Here is a 23,851-nt window from a genome sequence, read left to right on the forward strand (position 1 = left end):
TACAACGGAAAAAAGATGAGACCATTTTTTTCGATTTTTCTCTCCTTGTTTTCATTTTCTTTTTTTCTCAACTGAAATCGATAGTACATCTTTTATACATTGGTTCTTATTTTTGTTATTGTCTTAGTATGACACAAAAATGAATATACAAGTAAGTTAGACTGTTTTAATAATAAAACTCTTATTTTGAAGACTTTTGTTTTGTTCGAAAGTAGGTTACTGATGTTTACAGACTTGTAAAAGAATGAGTGCAATATTAGCTCAATAATGAACACATGTTAGAGATTTTACTTAATGTATATGACAGTAATTATCAATCTGGGTATTTTCATGTTCACTGTTCTTATGCTTCTGTCTTCAGAGCACTGGAAGCGTATAGTTACTTTCACTTTAGTTCAATTTTCATTTAGAGCAAACGTACTGTTCATAACGAAATACATGTGTAACAAATGCACTGGGAAATAACTATGTTTGTTACGTCAGTCATACGAGTCGTGGCAGTATAAAAAAGTAAACTTATCAAAATGACGAACAGAAAGGCAGTGTCTTATAGACCGTAAGCAAGTGTTTTTATTTGGGATTGAATATCTGATGTGCATCATTTTAAATAGTAGATATCGTTTGTTTAGTCACTTTGTCGATTCGTTCATAAATACTATCGTTATTTGGCACATATTCGATTTGATTGGATAATCTAAGGAAACTTGATATGAAAAGACCAAACAAATGAGGAGTGGAGTTCTGTCGTACCTACACTAAAAGATCGACGATGCTCGAAACGAACGGGACTATATCCAGATGCGTCCACGTTAGTTGCGCAGTAGAGTTGGCTCCGGATAGGGAATCGTTATAGCAATCGTGGAAGTTCATTCGTATCGCAGATTGTGACTACACGTGGTTCGGTTTGTAATCCTGTACAAAACTTAAACAATCGGCGGTTCAGTGCCTAGGTCTACAACTCTGTAAAAAAAAACAACGCTCAAATGTTATCGATTTCAATATGTCCAATTTTAATGCTTAAAATGGGCGGTTAGTAAAATGATAAGCTGAGCTTATTACATCTTCATCTTCTTTATGGCTCTACGTCCCAACTGGGGCTTGGCCTGCCTCTCTCCAATTTAGTGTTATTTTGAGCACTTCCACAGTTATTAATTGGAGGGCTTTCTTTGCCAACCATTGCATGAGTTTGTATATTGTGAGGCAAGCACAATGATACACTATGTCCAGGGAGTCGAGAAAATATTCCCGACCGGAACGGGAATCGAACCCGCCGTCTCCGGATTGGCGATGCATAGCCTTAACCACTAGGCTAACTGGAGACCCCAAAACTAGGTATAATTAAAAATTTGTATCAAGTAATTTTAAAAATAGACTGGAATCCACAATTTTCAGAATTACTAAAGACACTATATGCAAAGACACGAAATGTTCCAATTGAAATTCCAAATTTGCTGTCAATGTTATTCCAATCGAGCATGAGACCTGTCAAACGCGCTTTAAAAGCATTGCTCGACAGCATCATCGTCATGACGCGACAATCATCATCAACAGCAACAAACATCAGATTTCGTGTCTTTAGCATACAGTGTCTTTAAGAATTACTTGTTTAAAACAATATCGCATATGGTCACAGTGCCATTAAAAATCCGTTGCCCCCAACATCCTTAGCATGTGTTAATAGACTAGAACATTATTATTGTTAGTTAGCCACCGATCCAACAATGGCGCTCACATTATTCTTGTTAGTGAGATTTTATTTTTGTTAACGTAGGTACAAGTTTGGCCGAAGAATCTCAGATTTTTATGATTTTTTTTTCACATTCAGGGTTTATAGGAGAAGCAGGCAAAACAAAAAGAATTTTTGTGTATTAAATAATATTTCAAAGTGTTACATCTTTTTTTTTTTCATTTTTTATTCATATACGAGTCCGTTGCTGCATGGGGTGGCGGGAGGCATCACCACCCCCAGAAACAGCAGCAGCCAAGGCAGCAGCTACAGTGCTGCTAATAAAACAAAACAAAAAGCCGTTCGTTGGATCGCTAATCGATAATAAATCAATAACTCGACACTGATTCTTCATTAGGGCCTAACTGACATTTTCGATTTCTCTTCATCGATCCTCTCTTTGTGTTATTACAGAATGTGTATTGAGTTTTACCAAATTTTTTGGATTGAAATGCGAAGGAGATGACTACATCTTGCTATAGAAACAAAAAAAATAATGATTTTGTTGATCGATTTGAATTAAGGAGACAAAGGGCGACCTCTGGGATTTTTTGTTTGAAAGTGTAACTTTTCCCATAGTAAATCCTATGCAAACTTTGAATCGCTTGCGCTAAATTATAGTTTCACCGATTGCGCTGAAATTTTGTATAGTTCATGTGGGACCTAAATGGAATCGAAAAAGTCGACTGGAACGAGAATATGATGTTTGTCCCATACTAATGGTCACAGTGCCAGTGCCACAGTGAAAAATCCGTTGCTCCCAACATCCTTAGCATGTGTAAATTGACCGGAACATTATTATTTTTAGTTAGCCACCGATCCAACAATGGCGCTCACATTATTCTTGTTAGTGAGATTTTATTTTTGTTAGCGTACAAGTTTGGCCGAATAATCTCAGATTTTTATGATTTTTTTTCCACATTTAGGGTTTATAGGAAAATCAGACAAAACAAAAAGATTTTTTTGTATTAAATAATATTCAAATTTCAAAGTGTTACATCTTTTTTTCATTTTTTATTCATATACGAGTCTATCCCGCTTGTTATAGGGGCACATGGTAGGGTAAAAGCACTAGACCTCGCCACTGCTCTAGTCTTTGCCCTCCTCAAACAAATTTCATTATTTATGTATGAAGTGAATGAAGAGCAGAATTTTAGGAGAGCGAAGTCTAGTGTTTTTACCCTATCGTTTGTATTGATTCTGCATATAACAACATCAAATTAGGCACTGTTAGAGCTTGCATAGAAACAACCGTTTTTGTGTGATGTAAACGATTTACTCGAAAAAGTTGTGTGCCTCGACAGAGTAACCATCTATGTATTAGAACATGTAATTTATACTAACTATGTTGTATAAGAATTATATTTGTACATAAAGACTGTACTCGAAAAAAATGAGACACAAAGAATAATGTATAACTTTTGATTGCGTGCACAAAAAAAAGATGATTTTTTGACCAGGAATAGTACATTATGTGTAGCTAATACCATAAAAATTTCATCAAAATCGGTTTAGTGTTGGCGGAGATATCGTCGAAACAAGAGACTTACCATTTGTGAATCTTGGGCCAAACAAACACTTTCAAAAATATCACATTTTTTACCTAAAACTGTAGAGCCAAAAATACTGAACCGATTTCAATGAAAATTTTTCTGTACAAAAAGTATGTATGTAGATGTATTGTGTCAACATTTTATTCAATTTGATTTGACCTTTAAAAAGTTATAACCATATATGTAGCACTATGTCATAATAAGCAGATGTGGTTTTTTGTATAGTGACATTCAAACTGCTCTAACTTTTAAAATGTTCAATCAAAATGGCTGAAATTTTCACTGAGAACAGATTAACACAACGATTTTACACTGTCAATATTAAAAAAAAAATCGGGACAGTGTTGCCAATACTACAATCAAAATAATGCACACTGATTTTAAAATGTTAAAAAGTGTCAAAAATTTGAAAACCCCGTTTTTTTGTTTGAATTGTTAAAAAAAAGTACTGAACCGATTATAATGAAATTTTTCGCCACTTATTAGGACTTACTTGAAGAACTTACAGTCAAATTTTCAGACGTTTTGATGAGCTAACAACCAAGTTATAGCCTAAACAATTTTTAAAATGGAAGCCCAAAATTTCCAAAATCACATTTTATTGTATCGACAATATTTGCGCCAATACCGAACCGATTTTGATGAAATTTTCAGGGCTTAACTACACATAACATGCTATTCCTGGTTAAAAAAAATCAGTTAGTTTTGTGAACGCAATCAAAAGTTATACATTATTTTGAGTGTCATTTTTTTCGAGTCCAGTTTTTAAAATACACAAAATGAGTTTTGGCTCCGCAAAACGTTAAACGCGATTGAGCCCCAAATAAATAAACTAGTTAAAAAAAAATGTAATCTAATTGAAAAATTTTTTTATTGGGAGATTTTCGATATTATGACTTTATTTTTTCCGTAAAAATGTCTGAATACTAAAGTTAATTTCAGTGTCCCGCTAAATTTTTATGACAGTCGACGTTATGATCGAAGCACTAGACACACTTCCTTATTTTTTTAAAATTTGTTCCAGCAATTTTAAATGAAATAAGTAAAAAGTCTACAATTTAGCCACATTTCACTATGTCATATAGTGATTAGTGGTAATTATGTTTAAAACGGATCTGCGTATTGAGGATCCGGGGCAAATTCTTTAACTACAGCCTGATTAACGTCTATGCGCCGACCAACGAGAAAATCGATGATGTGAAGGATGGGTTTTATGAATGTCTTGACAAGACCTATGGAGAATGCCCAAAACACGACGTTAAGATTGTCATCGGTGACGCCAAAGCGCAGGTCGGAAGAGAGGACTTTTTCCGTCCAATCATCGGTACGGAGAGCCTTCACTCCATCACTAATGACAACGGCCTGAGATTAGTCAACTTTGCTGCCGCCAGGGGGATGACCATTAGTAGCACCTACTTTGCACGCAAGGATATCCGCAAGCACACCTGGAGACACCCAAACGGCGATACTTGCAACCAAATCGACCATGTGCTGGCCGACATTTCTCGGAAGTAATTGATGTTAGAACTTTTCGAGGTACCAACATCGACTCAGATCACTATCTCGTAGTTAGTAAGATTCGAGCTCGGTTATCAACCGTGTCGGGCTCTAGGAACCGGCGATCGATGCGTTTCAACATCCAGCGGTTTTCAGCAGACGGTACGGTAGCAGACTATCACCAGAAGCTGGACGAGCGGATAAGTGAGATCAACGAGAGCGATAATCTCAACACTCTGTGGGAGTCTATCCACGGAGCGATGAGTACAGCAGCGCGGGAGGTGATAGGTACTGCTCAAAGACGACCTAGAAACGGGTGGTTCGACGAGGAGTGCCAGAGGGTGACGGACGAGAAGAATGTTGCCATAAGCCGGATGTTGGTGTCGAGGACCCGGCAGAGCAGGGAGCGATATAGGGAAGTAAGAGTAGCCGAAAAACGAATCCACTGCAAAAAGAAAAAAGAGCACGAGGAAAATGTGATTGCTCAGGCACAAGAGAGTATGAAACAGAATGATATGCCGAGAGTTTACTAAACTGTCAATGGCGTGCGGAGAAAAACAGCGCCTTCTCCCATCATGCGTAATGGAAACTTGCTGACAGACAAGGCAATGGTGGCTGCCAGGTGGAGAGAGCACTTCGAGGTATTGTTGAACGGTGGGAGTGGAAGAGCGACGGACAGAATTCGAATCGACGACGACGGACAAGCTGTGGAACCTCCAACGCTAGACGAGGTCAAGACAGCTATTAGGGAACTGAAGAACAACAAGGCTGCTGGGAAGGATGAACTCCCGGCCGAGCTTCTGAAGCACGGTAGTGAACAGCTGTATCAACTTTTACACCGTATTATATAGAAGATATGGAAGGAGGGAGAACTGCCTGCTAGTTGGTTGGATGGTCTCATTTGCCCGCCTTTCAAAAAAGGGCATCGACTGGAGTGCGCGAATTACAGAGGAATAACTCCTCAATTTAGCATACAAAATTTTGCCCGGAATTCTGTTCCACAGGCTGAGGCCGATTGAGGAGTCCTTCGTCGGCGAATATCAGGCAGGATTTCATGAGGGCCGATCAACGACGACCCTGCGGCAGATTCTCGATAAATTTCGGGAGTACAACTTGCAGACCCATCATTTGTTTATTGATTTCAAGGCGGCGTACAATTCAGTGAAGAGAAACGAGTTATGGCAGATTATGATCGAACATGGATTTCCGGCGAAGCTGATTAGACTGATTCGTGCGACGCTTGACGGATCGAAATCAAGTGGACGGGTTGCGGATGAAATTTCGTCATCATTCGTAACCTTTGACGGACTGAAGCAGGGCGATGCTCTTTCGAACTTACTGTTCAACATAGCACTGGAAGGAGCGATAAGAAGAGCTGGTGTGCACAGGAGCGGAACCATTGTCACGAAGTCGCATATGCTCCTGGGCTTCGCGGACGATATCAACATCATCGGAATCGACCGTCGGGTCGTGGAAGAAGCGTTCGTACCTTTAAAGAATGAGACTGCGAGGATTGGACTTACGATTAACACCACAAAGACTAAGTACATGATTGCTGGTGTTAAACGTCGGTCCGGCCGTGGTAGTGGTGACGAAGTGATGCTAAGTGGGGAAAAGTTTGAAGTTGTGGATGAATTTGTTTATCTTGGTACTCTATAGTGACGTGCGATAATGATGTTACCCGCGAGGTGAAAAGACGGATTGCGGCTGCAAATCGGGCCTTTTTCGGTCTGCGAAACCAGCTGAGGTCCCGCAGGCTGCAAACGAAGACAAAACTTGCGTTGTACAAGTCTCTGATTCTCCCTGTCGCTTTATACGGTCATGAAACATGGACGTTGAAAGAAGTTGATCGGAGAGTCTTTGGAGTCTTCGAACGTAAAGTGCTGCGAACAATACTCGGCGGTAAACTGGAGGACGGCATCTGGCGGCGTCGCATGAACTACGAATTGTACCAGGTATATAAAGAGATGGATATAGTGAAGCGAATACAACACGGCAGGCTGCGGTGGGCTGGACACGTAGCTCGTATGTCGGAGGAACGACAAGCTAAAATTATATTCAGCAGAGAAACAGGAAGGGGTCGTCGGCTTCGTGGAAGGCCGCGCACACGTTGGCTTTTTGCAGTTGAGGAGAACCTAAGGCCTCTAAACGTTCAGGGCGACTGGAAGCGATTGGCCCAGGATCGAGGCCAGTGGAGGCGGATACTTCATTCGGCGTAGACTCACCGCTACGAGTTGTAGCCCATCAAGTATCAAGTAAGTATGTTTAAAGCAAGTTACAATCGAATACTTTAATTCTTAAAGTATGGGTTCGAAATGGATTATAGGGATATACTCATGATTAATAGTACCAATAGAAAAGAATAAGCGACCATCTGTTTGTTTGAACAAGCTCACGTTTCGAGCAGCATATTTGTCTTTTCTCAACTCTATTTTTGAAGTACAACTGGAAGCATAGAATTCTCGTGATTTCTTATATAAAACTAATCATATCCCAAAATACTGAAAGATTAATGGTTCAACAGTTTAAAAGTAATAGTTTGAGCTGTTAAACAACATTTGCATGTTAAGTATGTACGATATGTTTTCGTTGAATGTCATAAACAACGCATCCGTATATGTATCTACAGTTTAATAACACTTCATTTTTTATAAAGTTTCTAAAATATTTTACCCATCCGCCTAATACCAGTGTGCGGTGGAAAAAATGTATATATTTTGATCTATTTTCGAAGCCATATTGGACGATTCTTATAATTTTCCATCGATGCTCATACGCAAGTGCTTCTTTTGCTTTACTAATGTTAGTTTCTGGTTTCATTTTGCACTAAAATACTGCTTCGTTTAATTAATTTAATAAGTCTTACTCGTTTTCGGCGGTATGTACAGTTTGGTTTTCTTCATTTTCTACATAGAAATAGGCTATCTACAGTGATCTTGACATTTCTTGGGCTAAATTTTAAATTGATGCCTAATTTTTGGGATGTTTCATAATCGTACATTTAGCATGGTATTGCATGTACTAATCATAAGAATTAACCATTTGCTGACACACGTGTTCAAATAGGCGCTATTATAGGGCCTCGGATAAATAATGTGAACGGGTGGTGGTTCTTCTACTTTATCGAACTCAAAAGGACCAAATATATCATCTCCCTCGTCAAAATCTGGATACATAATGGAAGGACTGATCCATTTAGGACTTTATGAGAAATTGCAATGCGAATAACGTTACCATTTCCATTGGTTTGCATGAAGGTAAATATGAATAAATGATTTACATGAAGTCAATGTTAGGAGGTATATTGTTAGTGTTGGGTAAATTATCCTTGTGAATTGGAAAAACTTTGACTATAATAAAAAACAAAAAAAAAACGGAAGTAACATTTGAAAAGGGTATATAAGCATTACTAAGCAATACTTTCCACGTCGCAGCAGAGGGGCTGTCCATAAACCACGTGGTCATTTTTTTGGGACTTTTCAAACCCCCCCCCCCCCCATCCCACGTGGTCATTTGTCCATACAAAAATTTTAATTTGTCCTTACAAAATGATCATTGGCCGACCCCCCCCCCCCCCCCCCATGACCACGTGGTTTATGGACAGCCCCAGAGCCCCATCTACTTATACAAACAAACTGATACCGATCAGAACTGATAACTAATCAGCAACAGCAAAAATTAATTTTCAGATTAATAGTGTTAGTTAGCGTCGGTGGGCTGCTGTTAGGACCTAATGTGCATTAAAAAAAAAGCCACGAGATATTTTAAACCCGTTGCAAATGTTGCCAGAAATGGTTCAACAATATGTAGGAACTTTATTGACGAACTGTGAGGACTGAGAAGAACAACGCCAAGAGTCGAATGGTAGTGGTCAGTGTTCGGTTCAACAGAGTGGTGCAGCAGCGTTTTTTACCACTGCTGGAAACCCTAAACAATTTGGAAACTAGGTATAGGAACATCGCGTAAGGTCGATGACAATGGTAGTTCCACTATACACTCAGTTCAACGCTATTTAGAGTTAAGCGAGAATCTGGTTAAACATTTGATTAAATATTAAGTTTTTCCAATTCCACAATGTTTATTTTCTAAAGCTAAATTTTGGACTTAAGTACTTACTCATCACAAACATCAACATTAACCGTCCGAATAGCGAAGTTTTCCAGTGGCACGGCTCGGGCCGTGTCGGGATTTTCTATCACGTAGACGCATCCATTGAAGCTCTCGTTGAACCGTTCTCCTGTGAAACGACTCAGATGAGGTGCTCCACCTGTAATAAAATTGTTTTTAACACCCGATTGCCCAAACAAGACAGACCAGCATACCAATATAGAGATTTCCTGGAAGATGAATCTCTTGCTTTCCGGTGGGGCGAGTCTCTCCATGTGCCGAAAATTGATCCACCTCTAACCGATTTCGGTTGGCTTCACGGGTAATTACGGCAATGTGCTGCTCGCCGTCGGCAACAAATACGTCCTCGTTTCGCAACGTCGACTCTTGTCCATCTAGACGCATTCCGAATTCTAAGTATCCTTCATGCACGGACAACGAGATGTAGTCGTCTCCGGCATAGTTGTCTCCATTCCTTTGTCCGTACCACAGAAGCATTCCATTACTGTGTGTCGTGCTGAACATAACTGCTAGTTTTGTTCCATATTGATCAACTTCTTCTGTGATTGCTCGCGGATTGATCTCCAAGAATCCGTCTCCGCTGAACTGTGATCCTACGTTAGTAGCGTAAGCGTGCTCACAGTTTCTTCCAAGGAAACCCGAGTGACATTCGCATGTGTACAAGGTAGGGTCCTGTTTAGTTTGGCAGTGTCCTCCATTTTCGCAGGGTCTTTGCGCTAAGCAGATGTCTACGACAATGTCACAATGCGGACCCGCGTAACCTGGTCTACATGGATCGATTTCATTATCTTCGTCATTGCCGTGGTCCACTCCACCGGTGTGCTGCTGATGACCACAGTTGTAGAGGTTCGCAGATTCTTTGATGTCATCAATCATATTTATCACATTTCCGGAAATTTCAAGCTAAAATTAGAGTTAACAATTTAAAATCTTGAGACAAAATAAGAATTCTGTCAATTGTTACATCTGACACGCATCCTTCGAATCCTCGATTCACTCCAACGGCACGATTCAACAATATCCGCTTATCGTATCCTCCAACGTATACATTCGACTTGAGAGCAATAGCTGTCGCTCTGCCCGATTTTGACTCATTGATCAAAGGTTCTTCATCGACCTGAAGATATGCCAATCCGCTACGGCTGCGACCAGCAGATATCTCATGCCAACGATTAACTTCTATTGGCACCGTTGATCGGAGTGTCACTGGTGGTATTTCTATGGAAATAATTCAAAATAAATCCTGATCTTAAAATACAATCGAGGTTTCCTTACTTCCTGCGACACTATAGCGAAGCTCGACATGGCCGTCTCTCAACGCGAGGGAAATGAAATCACCATACGTCTTTTCGTTCTCGGCCGCATACAATAGCACACCATCAGTCAAGGAATCGGGCTTGATGCGGAACTTGGCGCTGCGCTTGGTTTGGAATTTGCTGCAAATAGATTATAAAATTTCCACATAAGAAACGAATCGATTGGTTACGATTGATTTTTTTCTAGCAACTCGTTCAAATGTGTAAAATAATAGCAAAAGAAAAAAAATGGCATCACTGGGTTTTTTATTATGTAAACTTCAAGGGACGAAGCAAGTGGCACTGTCTAGGCGTATCAAGGTAGAAGCTCTTTGTATTAGTATTCGTAATCTTTCATACATAACCCAACATCCCCACTAGAAATGTCTAAGAAATGGGCCCCTATAACTTTCTAAATATAAATCGCATTTCTCTGTTTTCTACCACGACTTTTAGATACTCAAGTCAGCTATCATATAAGATGATAGAAAGGCCAAAAGGTTTGAGACATGGTTCTTGACAAGTAATCTTCAAAACATGATCCATCTTGCCCCACCTATTTTTAACGGGGGCAAGATGGGTCAGGTAATAGACAATTTGATATTTCCCCAACAAAAAAATCGACGTTTGCCGGGACTGCTAAATAATCATAACTTTTTTCAAAGTTTAAAAAGAACCTATGTTTTTAAGAATTTTCAACCATCAATATATTATTGATAATCGCTAAAAATTTCATTCAATTCGGTTGACTGGTCTCCGAGATATGACAATTCAAAAATTAGTTGTCTTAAAAATAGTGTTTTACGAGAACGGTTCTAGCTTCACGAAAGATTTACCAATCGTGCTCAAATTTGTACCAATGATGCACATATAATAGGTTGACAAACAGTCAAAAATTGAGAATTTTCGATACACTGTATGAAAAGTTACAGCATGTTGATTTTTTTTTGAGAGAAAAAAAGTTGCTTATCCCAAACATTTTGGCCACCCCCTGTATATTAGCGTGGTTCAAAAAATCGTTTTTGCTCCACCCCGCTTATTCGATTCCTAACCAGATGATATGCCTTTTCCCAAAATTTGAGCTCTATTGGTTTAAAATTGAGACTGCACAAGCCCTTCAAAGTTTGTATTGGAATTACTATGGGAAAACGAAGTTTTTCATTCAATCGACTGTAGCATTTTCCTAAGTGCTCTAGAGGGTTAGTTGACCTTTGGCACAACTAGGCTACTCTATCAGCTACAGCTTTGCCGAAGACCGCATTCGATTCAATTCGGACGCCCCATTAATTAGTTACCGATTTTTTATACAGAATTGAAATCTTTGCTCGTGATGGTTAAATTATTCGGTGGGCATCACTGTATTTTGCAGTGAAACATAGTAGCCATGATTTCAGTGTGCTATCTTTGGCGCCATATGTAGCAATGTTGCCTGCCGGGAAGCTGGAGGATCACTGTTAAAGTTTGTCCAGTTGGATACAAATCGATAACTAATTAATGAGGCGTCCGGTCTGAATGTGGTCTTCGGCAAAGTTGTAGCTGATAGAGTAGGGAACTTGGGGAAATGCTACGATCAATTGAATGAATAATTTTGTTTTCCCATAGTAATGCCCATATAAACTTTGAAGGGCTTGTGCAGTCTCAATTTTCAACCAAGTGAGCTCAAATTTTGGGTGAGGGCATATAATCTGGTTACGAATCGAATAAGCGGTGTGGAGCAAAAACGATTTTTTGAACCACGCTATATATATATATAACTGTGCGCACTATACACTTCAAAAGCCTATATTTTCGGAATTCATTTTTTTATGCATGCCAACAACCACTATCTAATCTTCCATGGAAAAAAGTTTACACTAAAGGAATTCACTAAACAGCGTAAGCCACTGATTAAATATATCCTGATATTATCATGATTAAATATTGCGATCGCCAAGGCAATCTGTGATTGTTCCATGCAGAATTGCTTGAAACATTTCAATATTCATCAGATAATCATGGCTTACACATTTATTTAACGTTGAGCAATTCATCATTGAAACCATCGTCATCATCAAGCATTTGAAAGCAGTTTTTTTTCGTTCAAAACAAAAAAAATGTAATGAAAATGTACAGTCAGGTTTTTTTACGCGGGGGATACATACCGCGTAAAAAAACCGCGTAAAAATAAACCGCGTTAATTCAAAAATCCGCGTAAAAAAACCGCGTTAATTCAAAAATCCGCGTAAATGAAAACCATGTTTTATAAATTTAACTCAATAATTTCCTTTTTAATTTTATATTAAAAAATGAACTCAACGAATTATTTTAAGACAACATTTTAAGATTTTTGCCTGTCACTAAAAATTTCTACAAGTTACACAAACTGCCAGGCTATTGTTTAAAGGTTTAAAGCTTTTACCATCATTGATGACGTCAAACCCGACATCAACCTATCATTCACCTATTTTTATTTTGGCCACCAAACCCAACATTGGGCCCATTTGGTCGATGTTGGTCCAACAGTGACTCAACATTCGATCAAAATTGACCCAACTTTGACCCGACATTCGATATTTTTTCAGTCTGGCGGAATTTTGCAGGGTTTTCTCGTGTTTCGTGCCCAGCTACTCATTCGAGTGACAATGTATTCAATTGACAAGGATTCGCTTCTCATAGGTGTCCTGATTGAATGAAATCGTTTTTAACATGAATAGAAGGAACAATGTTTGAAAAAAATTGTTGGTTAATGTTCAAATGAATGAGATGAAGTTTTGCAACATTGGTTGTTAAGACTCCATCTCACAGTTGTCGCATAAGTGTCGAAGTACAGGCAGTGAATCATGTTCACTTAACCTTCCGTAACTCGCGCGGTTGCCCACCACCGTCAACACTACGCTAATTACTGAACACGAAAAGCGAGATTATTTCAACATGTTGTACAAAATACAACAGCGCGATTGCTCGAGGGTTGGTAGTTAAAGGTCACAAAGCATTCTTAGAAAAATTTGGCATATTCCAGGTAATCCTAAGTGATCTGGAACTCAGTTTTTAAAGTCTATGGCTATGACAGTAGTTTCTCAAGCTAAAATTAGTAACTATACATAATTAGACAGGGTTTAAATCAATAATTATTCCAAAATAGTTTTAAAATATTTCAAATCAGCCAATTGAACAGCCAGAAATAGACATAATAGACATAATTATCTGATAGATAGATACAATAATAGATATAATAATAATCTCTGGACATAATAGATTACAAATCGTAGATTTGTACAATGAAAAAAGTTCATGTAATCTCAAGAACGGTTTGGATGTCCTTAGACATCTCAATAGATCTGAACTGTCTATTAAACTTTGAGATGTTCAGTAAGTCATGAAAGATTACAAGTCGTAGCTTTGTATTATGAATGAAGTTACCGCTGCACCCGTAGACTTTAGGATCTAAACTCCAGAATAGTTTGGATGACCTAGGATATCCCGACTGATCTGAAACTGTCTATTGAACTTTCAAAAGACTTACTGGGCTTAATAGATTACAAATCGTTGCTTTGTATAATGCAAGAAGTTACCGTTACAGACGTAGACTTTAGGATCTAAACTCAGAACAGTTTGGATGTCCTTGGATATCCAGAAAATCATTCTGCATCATATTCTACCTTGTTAATGCTGTTAAGCTCCAAAACTTCAGAAATATGTTGAAAAGCTCTATAATAATGCTTGGAAAAATTCCGGCTTAAAATTAAAAATCCACGTAAATGAAAACCGCGTTAATTAAAAAAACCGCGTAAAAATAAACCGCGTTAATTCAAAAATCCGCGTAAAAAAACTCGTAAATGAAAACCGCGTAAAAAAAAACCGCAAAAAAAAACCTGACTGTATTCACAGTATTCAACATGAAGAATGGAATGCAGTACATACATGCATTTCCATGGTCATTCCCAACTAACATGTTTGCTGCATAAGAATTTAAGAGAGCTTTCTTTCAAAGGCGTTTACTTTATAAGCTGTTATGCAGCTACTTTTGTTAGTAGGGTTGTATTTATTCTACAGCGAAAAAACTACTTTTCATGTTCCGAAAAAAAAGACTTGAGCCGTAATCTGTTTTAGTGAATCCCCTTTGGCTGAAACAAATTTAAATTTTCTTTTATGTCACCCACACCCCGGAAAATTTTGGTCTGATTTCAGCATTTTAAGGTGAACATAATTTATTTATTGACAAAACTTAAAAAATAAAAGGGTAAACTCTGAGTCACCCAGATTTTTTTCTAACAAATCCGAGTTTGATGATTTTGCCTGATCGTTTGGGCATTTTTTCACCAATTTCATTTATTATTTATCATGCCTCCCTTGACGAATCAAGAAACTCTGTGATTAAAGAAAAAAACATTATTAATGGTGTTTTTTTTAAAGAGCGCTTGGCAAAATAAGCTTTGTATATCAGGAATGGTACTTACTCGTAAGCCGCATAGCTGCCATCTTTGAACGCCAGGGTATCATCGGCGTAATGTTCGGTGTACTGACATCGGTCACCAGTTTTATGGATGGGGCAGTAGCACTCGGCACCAGTTTCCGTCTCTTCGCAACGTCCTATTCCGCAAGTGTTTGGCATACACCTTTGGCCTTCGATGCTACAATCCTTGCCGGTGAATCCCTCCTGGCATACGCAGGAATATCCAACAGATGTTTGTGTTTCCAAGCATATTCCCGCATTTAAGCATGGATCATCAGCACACGATTCACAGGATGTCGTGCCTTCGTTCATAATTGCCTCTTGATGTAGTTGAATTTCTTGTCCGTTGATAATCAACCTACTGATGCAACCCACGAAACCTTCCTTGTGCTCTACAGCAGATGCAGGGATGGCGCCAAAGTTGGAAACCCCTCCAATATACAAATTGTCATCCAAATTCAAACCATGAAACTTTAGTTTTTCGGGGAAGACTACAGGACTTTGATCGTCAACCAACATGAACCCATTGTTTCTAACTCGGTTCACCTTAACCGTATGCCACTGACCCATGTGGATCGGTTTTTCAGGTTGCAAAGTAACCTGCTGACCGTTGAAATCGAACCGGAATTGTGGGAATCCGTTTTTCAAAGACAGGGATATGTAATCTCCATTTGGTGTCCGTTGACCGTTATGCAATATAAGGCCATTCATTTTCTCAGGTTTAAAGGATATCTCAAAGTTAAACTTTGAGTAAGTGTTCTCGATCTTGTTGAACGCCATGTAGCTTTTCGGAGATTGTGGGAAGTAAGGGATGGCTCCGCTGACTACAAGTGTAGTTAGCACGTCCACCGTGTGACCATTGTGACGAGCTGTACAAATGTATGTTCCTGCATCGGCCGCTTGCACGTCTGTCAGTGTGAGGATTGGCTGTCGGAAGAAATATTCATGATCATGCTTCACGTACCTATTGGGAGAAATAAAGAACTCACGATGGTGATATTTTGATCGGCGTTAAACGAGCCTCGATCGCGTGACCACTGGAACGATGTAGGGTGAATGTCGGTGTTACATTGAAGCTTCACCGTTGAGCCACGGCTAGCGTATTCCACTTTGGAACTGCGCGATGTCTCCGGCAGTCTTCCAGGACTGACTTGCAGTTCAAAGTCCGAGATGTATTGAAGTCCATCATCGGTACGGCAAACACAGGTATACTTTCCCGCATCGCTTTCGGCGACATTCTGAATGATCAGCCTGTTTCCATCTTGCTATAATTGTAAAGGGATACTGCAGTGATGGAGATGGCTTGGAGTTTAGATAGTAGATTCGTCATACCCTGAAGTTGTAAGGCAATGGAGTGCCTCCCATCCTTTCCCATGTAACTGGCACATGTGCTCCGGCAGACGAGCTGCAGTCGACAAATCCTGACTCACCTGGGCTTAGGTATGACACGGTCGGTTCCAATCGAAGGATTGGCAATGCCTGGGGAGCTAGCGGGAATAAAAGTGTTTGTTAGTGGCTAGCTATATTACAATAAGCAAGATTGATCCCAAGATACATAATTAATATTTTCGTTAGTTAGTCATATTATTGCAGTTAATTTCGTTATTTTGATTTCCCATAATGGTTACAAAACATATCGAAACATATATTTTATTTGTTAGATGTATGGTGAAGCGGCCAAGGTGTACAATTGGTGGTTTAGTGTAATTGATTGATACTTGATATATGTAAGTATGATGTCTGTGAAGTGTGTAGTGAAACTGTTAGTGAAATGAAAGTGAAATTTCAAAATGGGCACCTCAAGCACAGTATAGTATGGTCTTAAATGGAAAAGCCATGTAAACTAAATCTTGGAGCACATTAATAGGAATCTCTTTTTTATTTTTCAACTAATGTAAATTATATCACAATCGCACACAAATCAGAATTTCGATGCATTTTTCTATGTTGGGAAGATCTTTTTTGTTAGCACAGCAGCCCTGAAAAAGTATGGTTAACACTTAATATTAAATCACATTTCAGAGTTTAAATACTATCGTCAGAAAACTAGCACACGCAGATGCCATTAACTGATCAAACATGTAGCGGATAGGTCACACATAAAGCTCAACAGATAAGCACACAGTTGTAGTTTGGATTCATGTTTTCGTGTAGTGTTTGTACAGAGTAATAGTATTTGAAAAAACGAAGACAAAGAAATAGTGTTTTCACATAATCTATGGAGAAATCAGATTGTACACTCGGAAGCAGTTAAGAGCATTTTGAAGATCATTACAATAGTTAAATTTGGGTGTATGAGAACAGTGTCTAAGTTTTACGTACCCTTGCTTTGGGAAGTGTGATACCTGATTCTTTGTTCCCGAATTCAGATGCGAACTTGTTCTTCTACTATGGTTTGGTCAAAACAAATGATGAACATATGTAGCTACCTCTATCGAACAGATTTCGGACGTAACTGTTTTGTTTTTTTGTTGGCTATTACAAGGTGTAACCGATATGGAAACCAATTCTTAAATCCACACCACCTATGGCATATTCATATTGAAGGGTGCTATCTATGCATTACTCGTACATTTTTGCGATGGTTCATATGGTAGTTTGTTCAAAAAAAATAAAAAAATAAATTGTGTATCTGGTTATATATACAGGGGATGGCCAAAATGTTTGGGATAGGCAGCTTTTTTTTCTCTCACAAAAAAGTTCAACATGCTATAACTTTTCACAGAGTGCATAAAAAATTTACAAATTTTGACTGTTTATCAACCTGATATATGTGCATCATTGGTACAAATTTGGGCTGGATTGATTAATTTTCGCAAAGTAAGAACCGTTCGGGTAAAACACTATTTTTTAGACAACTTATTTTTGAGCTGTCATATCTCGGAAACCAGTGAACCGAATTGAATGAAATTTTGAACGTACACTTACAATTTACAAATGCTTCACAAACTTTTAAAACATAGATACTTTTTAAACATTGAAAAAAGTTATCATGGATTGACACTTTTTGGATTTTTCTCGAAAAAATGTAATTTTTTTACATCAATGTCAATAAATTTTAGTGTTGATATCCAAAGATTTTGCACTTCTGTTCTCAAGTTATCTCTAATCAGATATATTAGAGCCTATTTAGATTGAAGGAAGAACACATTTAGTAATTTTTGTGTGGTATTGTAAATTTGGCTTATTTTCCTCTATATGGGTAAAAATTTCAACCCGGTATAATTTAATTCGCCGTGAGAAAATATTACATTTTATAACGTTGTATTAAGTATCAATATATCTATATATATAAAAATGAGTTTGAAATCCCTTTGAGGCAACAAAACTCACAAACGGCTGAACCGATTAGGATGGCTCTTGCACTGTTCGATTCGTTTTCATGGTGGCTGTGTTTATATGTACAAAAAGTTACGAAAATCCTTTAAAAAATTATAAAAATTGAGAAAATACTGATTTTTGATGAACCGGGAAGAAATTTGGCATGATCGAAATGAAAACAATCTAGAGTGCGTTGCTGCGATAATCTCAACAGTTGTCAAACCACCACAAGACTGGCAAGACAAAGTTTGCCGGGACAGCTAGTTGTTGAGTTGTCAAAAAAATAGTGATTTACCTGAACGGTTCTAACTTCGCGAAAAATTATTCAATCGAGCCCAAATATGTACCAATGATGCACATATAACAGGTTTATAAACAGTCAAAATTTGAGATTTTTTGATGCACTCTATGAAAAGTTACAGCATGTTGATTTTTTTTGTGGGAAAAAAAAAATGCCTATCCCAAACATTTTGGCAACCCCCTGTATATCATATTATATATTTATAATATTAAACGATATCGACCACTTAATACAAAAACCGTAAGGTTTGATCTGTTTTGCACTGAGAGTTTGAATTTGTAGAATAAAATTAACAGCAACTTTGAAGAATAAAGTGGATTTTCCATTCCCCAAATAGCCTAGTGGTAAATCTTAAAATTTCCAACCCAGAGATGGCGGTTAGATTCCCGTACCGGGCGAAAAATTGTCTTGAGTTGCTGGGTATAGGTATCATTGTGATTGTTTCAAGAACAGAAGAAAAATCTTTTCAATAAATAACTGTAACTCAAAGTACAAGACCCTACTCGGTAAATTTTCCCAGTGTGATAATATATTTGCAGCTGGTCGCTAGACTCAACTTCGGCTAGATCTGATGGGGATTTTGAATCCCCTCAATTGCACCTACCTGAGTATTTCTTACAGGACTTTTTATGAGGAATTACTGTGAGCAATGTATCAACACTTAATTTCGAGCACCAACAAAACGACGTGCACCGAAGGACGAAGTGCATCTGCCCGCTTCCAATGGCCATGATCTTGATTTTATGAAATTTATTGCTCTGAATTATGTAAGTGGTGGCTTAAATTACGAAATAATGATTCACGATCATCATGGACATCTTTTCTAGTTTCATGATTTGTAAATAACGATTTCTGGATAAGATTTGTTTCCCGGTGGAGCATTTCCGAGAGGAAAACCAGGAAGACTTCCGGAAAGAATCCGAGTGGGATACCATGAATGATTCTATGGAAAATACCTAGATAAATCGTAAAAAAAATCAAAAGAATTTCAAAAAGAATTTCTAGAGGAATCACTGGAACAATTTGGAAGTTATACGTGGGGGAATCCCTAGAAGATTTTGTGGAGGAATTCATTGAGAAATCGCTGAAAAAAATCCCGGAAGTAGTATCTAGAGGATTAGAGATATCACAAAGAGAATTTCCGGAGGGATCCGAGCTAGAAATCTTAAAGGAATCCCGGATGAAAACCTCGGAGCAAACACATAATTTCGATGTCAATAAAACGATTTTTTCATCCCTGAGTTCTATCTGGTGGGATGATGTGTCACTAATGATCATATTAACAGATTAAACGTTATCTGCTGAATATCTAGAATTAATATTCGCATCAAACAAGTTGTACAAATTCGTAGGTAGAACAGCCCTAGACTGTTGTTATGTTAGTTCACACAGATGTGAGATTAATCTCTGAATCTTGGACATGATTGAGGCAATCCTACAGCAATCGAGAGCTGCCATGGCCACGTCCTTGTGACAGCTAGGGATGGGGAAGGATGTTTACTTGCAAGCCTACTTAAGAAAGTTACAGAAGTTTTTGCTCCCCTTATATAAAATGTTTAGCGAGATAATCATTTATGCAGAATAAATACCCCAAACTTGTACACTCGATTCTTTTTTTTCACTGGTCGTTTGTTTTTGCTATAAACTCAGTCAATATTGAACCAATTATTTTGGATGAGTGTAATCAGTTTCGTACCTTTTCCGCCCTATGTTGCTTATCCTTTGATCAAAGAATAAGCTACATAGGGCGGAATTAAAAGGTACGAAACTGATTACACTCATTCGAAGAGGGTATTCTGCTTAGAGGGTTCGAAAGGTCGGTACAAGATCAATTATTTTGATTTTTCTTACAAAGATAGTAGTAATTGTGCGTACATGTGTACACATATTCATGAAAATCGGTTCAATATTGCGCGGCGTGTGAGGTGAGACGACTAATGTAAATCACCTCACCTCACACGCCGCGCAGAATAAGCCTGATTGACTGAGTTATACGCCAGGGTGCGAGGCCGCCATTTTTAAGAATCCAACATCTTGTATGCAAACATTTGTGTATCCACATAGCATTTCATTGTGGAAACACGATAGATGTTGGCTCCTGTCAGATGCATTAGGTGGGATTAGGGATGCCAGAAACGTGGAGTTATAGCAAAAGCTAGACCCGTGAAAAAAAAGAATCGGGTGTACCTTTTTGTTGGGCACTGGTTTTGTTTTGAGACCTAACATTGATGTCAATATCTGAACAAAAAAAATCAATATTTGTACACGCTTTACTTCCAACACTTCCGAACCGATCGCAGTAATGTACCGAAGAATGCATTAAATAGAGCGCTGTGCTGTATGTGTTTGGGACTAATACAGTGAATTATCCACAGTTCAACTAAACGAATACAACCTAGGATGAATACAAACACACTAAACAAATTCTAAAACATACATTACATAGTTGTGTTCTCGCAAATTGAGGCGTCCTCTATGCCAATAGTGTGATTTAACCAAAGAGCGGCATCGCGTTTTGTGCAATTTGGCAGCGGCTAGGCTTGTGGGTTTGGTTTGAGCTTTTGTCAGGCTGGCACAATTTGCTAGAATTTTTGTTTGTCTGTGGGTAATCTAAGCGAGTTTGGGTTTAAATACGAGATATTGGAGTAAAATAGATCTTAGGTGCTAAGCATTGAAAACAAACCGAAAAACATAGTTGCAGGTCGCGTCAGAGGAGAATCCATGGCCGAGGTGCGAGGTGGTAACCGGTGGCGGAGCGAATGACGTTGACCGCGGGGGTTTTCGTCCGGGATTTCGTAAACAAGCTTTCCTCGACGCATCACGCGACAGTTGTGAACATCGGAGAAATTGCCACAATCCGGAATGCCATCGCAGATCCAGGCCGGTACGCAGTTCTTGGACACAACTATGGGTGACCCGCAGATGTATTCAGTGTAGGTGCATTCAACACTGATCAGTCGGGTTGTTCCGGGACCTTTATGGTTAGATGGCACGATGGTCATTGGTCACGCACAGGTTGATTTGAGTGGATCGTTTAGGGCACGCAGTGTATTCGAGTAATTTAAGCGGGCGATTTCAGATTGATATTTTCAAGTGGTTACAATATCGCAAAACCAAAAATGAAAAATGTCAGTTTAATAAAGGGGAATAATGTGTGCGTATAACATAGCAGATCATTTTGAATAATTTAGTTTATTTTTTACCAATTGATATTCACGATATCCAACAATTTGATATTATGTAGTGCGATTACGCTTCAACAAGCTAAGTTCAATAACAGTATACATTGTCGGTAAATAGAGATAAATATGGTCAGAGACATTAGCGGAGCCAGTATTTTCTTTTTTCTTACTCACTCTTCTAAACGCACACGAGAAAGATAAAGATAGAAGAGGGGGCAGCTTGCCTCCTCTTTCATCCCGTTCCTTCTCGTGTGTGTTTAGGAGAGTGAGTAAGAAAAAAGAAAAAGCTGGCTCCGCCAATGATCAGAGATCTTGACTGATTTTGATCTTGCAGCTTGGAGATGCCACAATGAACATTATACCAAAGATCACTGTATCAAGAAGACTTGGAACTCTGCCCTCTTCCGTATACTGACATCAAACTTCTCCGTAGGCAGGGCCTCTTAGGCTGTGAACCATTTCGCTTGTTCGTTTAACTTTTAGTTAAAATTTGACACTTCGATAGTTATTTGCCATCGAAAAGTTACAAAATAACTACGACGGCGGCCCATTTGAAATTTGACAGACGTGTAGTTATTTGGAACAAAATAAAGTACGCAGCCAAATCATTGCGAACAAAAAGTAGCTATCGAACTGTCAAAACTAACCCTGGTCGGGAGTAGGGTAATTTTGAACCGGGCGCAAAATAACTATCGAAGTGTCAAATTTTAACTATAGTTAAGCGAACACACGAAACGGTTCATAGCCTTACTGAGCTAAGGTTGTGCCACTGTATAAATAACAGTGTAAAAGTGTGTTGGTACGAGTATGAAGTTTCATATGTAGTGTCATCCATAATTTCTCTTTCATGCATGGGGCGCGCTGCTAACAGTGTCTCTTGATTTCCAGCAGTGCTGCAGTTAGTCTTCTTGATAAAGTGCTCTTCGTTTCTGCTTGATTTGACGATTGACTATTTTTTGATGCGGATAAGATAAAATATCGCCGGACCTCTTGTTAACCCAGAGGCTATTAAATTAAAAGTTTTAGCTTAAAACAAAAAGGGGACTCACTAAACAGTATAAAAGGCTGCGTAAGCCATGATTTTCTGTTATTTGAAATGTTTCATGAAATTGCGAATGAAATAATCCAAAATTGCCTTGTTGATCGCGACGTTTAATCAGAATTATGTTTAATAAGCAGTTTACGCTCTTAAGTGAATCCCCCTTGAGATTTTTCTAAGTATAGTTGATGAATATTTAAATACTTTACATGTATACTGTAATTGAACTTATGGCTTAGAGCGACATTCATTAAACCAGTAATAATTTGATGATTTTGCTCCAGATGTTTTTATTGCTCATTTTCAGGAAATCTAAAAATATTAGGAAGTATACCAACAGCCAATCAAACCATGCTTTTACTGAATTTTCCGTAACAGTCGGTTAATTTTATGAGTTCTCTTCCGTTTAGACCAAGCTACATCGATTTTTATTCTGGCAGGGAGCAAACAATTGATTACTAAATATGCGGCCAAAATGTCAGTTTATTATTACATGATTCTAGGGCTGGGAGGGAAATTTTGGTAATATGATGGATTAAAATATGATGATCAGGGTTTCTTTTAGCGATGTAATTTATTTCAAGTTGGCTTAATTTTCCGATAACATAATCTAGGAGTTGATGCTATTTTGCCATTTAAAATATACTACTATCTTCAGGTAAACACAATTTACTATTATTACACTAAATGACTATCTACCAGAAATTGCAACTGAATGTATCTGAGCTAGCTCGTGGTGGAACGTAGCTTAAGTTATTCAAGTTTATAACTAAATAGAAGAAGCGTGAAAGTAAGTGTTAGGTAGAAAGGTTCTATAAGACTTAAAGGTTTTAGGACGAAGGTGACTGAGAAAGAGAGAAGAATTACTTTTTGCCATTTTTGTTAATATATTCCCTGTATTGAGTCATGTTAGCAGAATGATAAGTAGATTGAATTTTAGTTCGAAATGATTTTGTTTCTCTACGTTATCAAATTAGCGTTAATTTTCGTTATACATAATATTGATGACACATATACCAATACTGAATTCCAATGTTTTTCAATGAATTTATCTTTCTTTATCTTTTGAAGTAATACCCCGTTAAATCTTTTAAATTCCTATCTAAGATGTTTTATATAATCTTACGTTGTTTTTTTTTATCAGATATTTACAGAACAAACCTATAAAAATAAAATGAAATGCCCAAACCCTAACAGTCTTCTTGCACGAGAATTCGAGTTACCAGCGCTTTCAACTTACGTATGTTAACTTTTGCAGGTAGCGATCTGGCAGTGTATGGTGAAATTGTTATGTAGGCAGTATGACTTTTCCTCATCCACCTGGCAGTGCTGTGAGTAATAGGCTATGGTATGGGCATTACATTTCATCATAATATT

At 38.2% G+C, this 23,851-nt stretch overlaps 1 protein-coding gene across 32 annotated transcripts in view; it reads right to left on the reverse strand.

Moving 5' to 3' along the window:
• Nucleotides 1–580: 580 nt before the first annotated feature.
• Nucleotides 581–23,851, reverse strand: part of LOC109404958 (basement membrane-specific heparan sulfate proteoglycan core protein) — a 305,493-nt gene continuing 282,222 nt past the window's right edge. For 30 of the 32 annotated variants that reach the window (XM_062858588.1, XM_062858581.1, XM_062858573.1 and 27 more), the window contains 9 exons: nucleotides 20,937–21,227; nucleotides 15,964–16,118; nucleotides 15,621–15,896; nucleotides 14,636–15,558; nucleotides 10,180–10,340; nucleotides 9,869–10,122; nucleotides 9,099–9,807; nucleotides 8,893–9,043; nucleotides 581–960 (listed from right to left, as the gene is read on the reverse strand). In XM_062858588.1, the coding sequence (XP_062714572.1) occupies nucleotides 924–960; nucleotides 8,893–9,043; nucleotides 9,099–9,807; nucleotides 9,869–10,122; nucleotides 10,180–10,340; nucleotides 14,636–15,558; nucleotides 15,621–15,896; nucleotides 15,964–16,118; nucleotides 20,937–21,227 (2,957 nt within the window). In that variant the 3' untranslated portion in view covers nucleotides 581–923. The remainder of the gene's footprint in view (nucleotides 961–8,892; nucleotides 9,044–9,098; nucleotides 9,808–9,868; nucleotides 10,123–10,179; nucleotides 10,341–14,635; nucleotides 15,559–15,620; nucleotides 15,897–15,963; nucleotides 16,119–20,936; nucleotides 21,228–23,851) is intronic. The other 2 variants (XM_062858589.1, XM_062858584.1) reach the window with 1 other exon arrangement.

Source organism: Aedes albopictus, chromosome 3 (assembly GCF_035046485.1).
Source record: "Aedes albopictus strain Foshan chromosome 3, AalbF5, whole genome shotgun sequence".
NCBI lineage: Eukaryota > Metazoa > Arthropoda > Insecta > Diptera > Culicidae > Aedes > Aedes albopictus.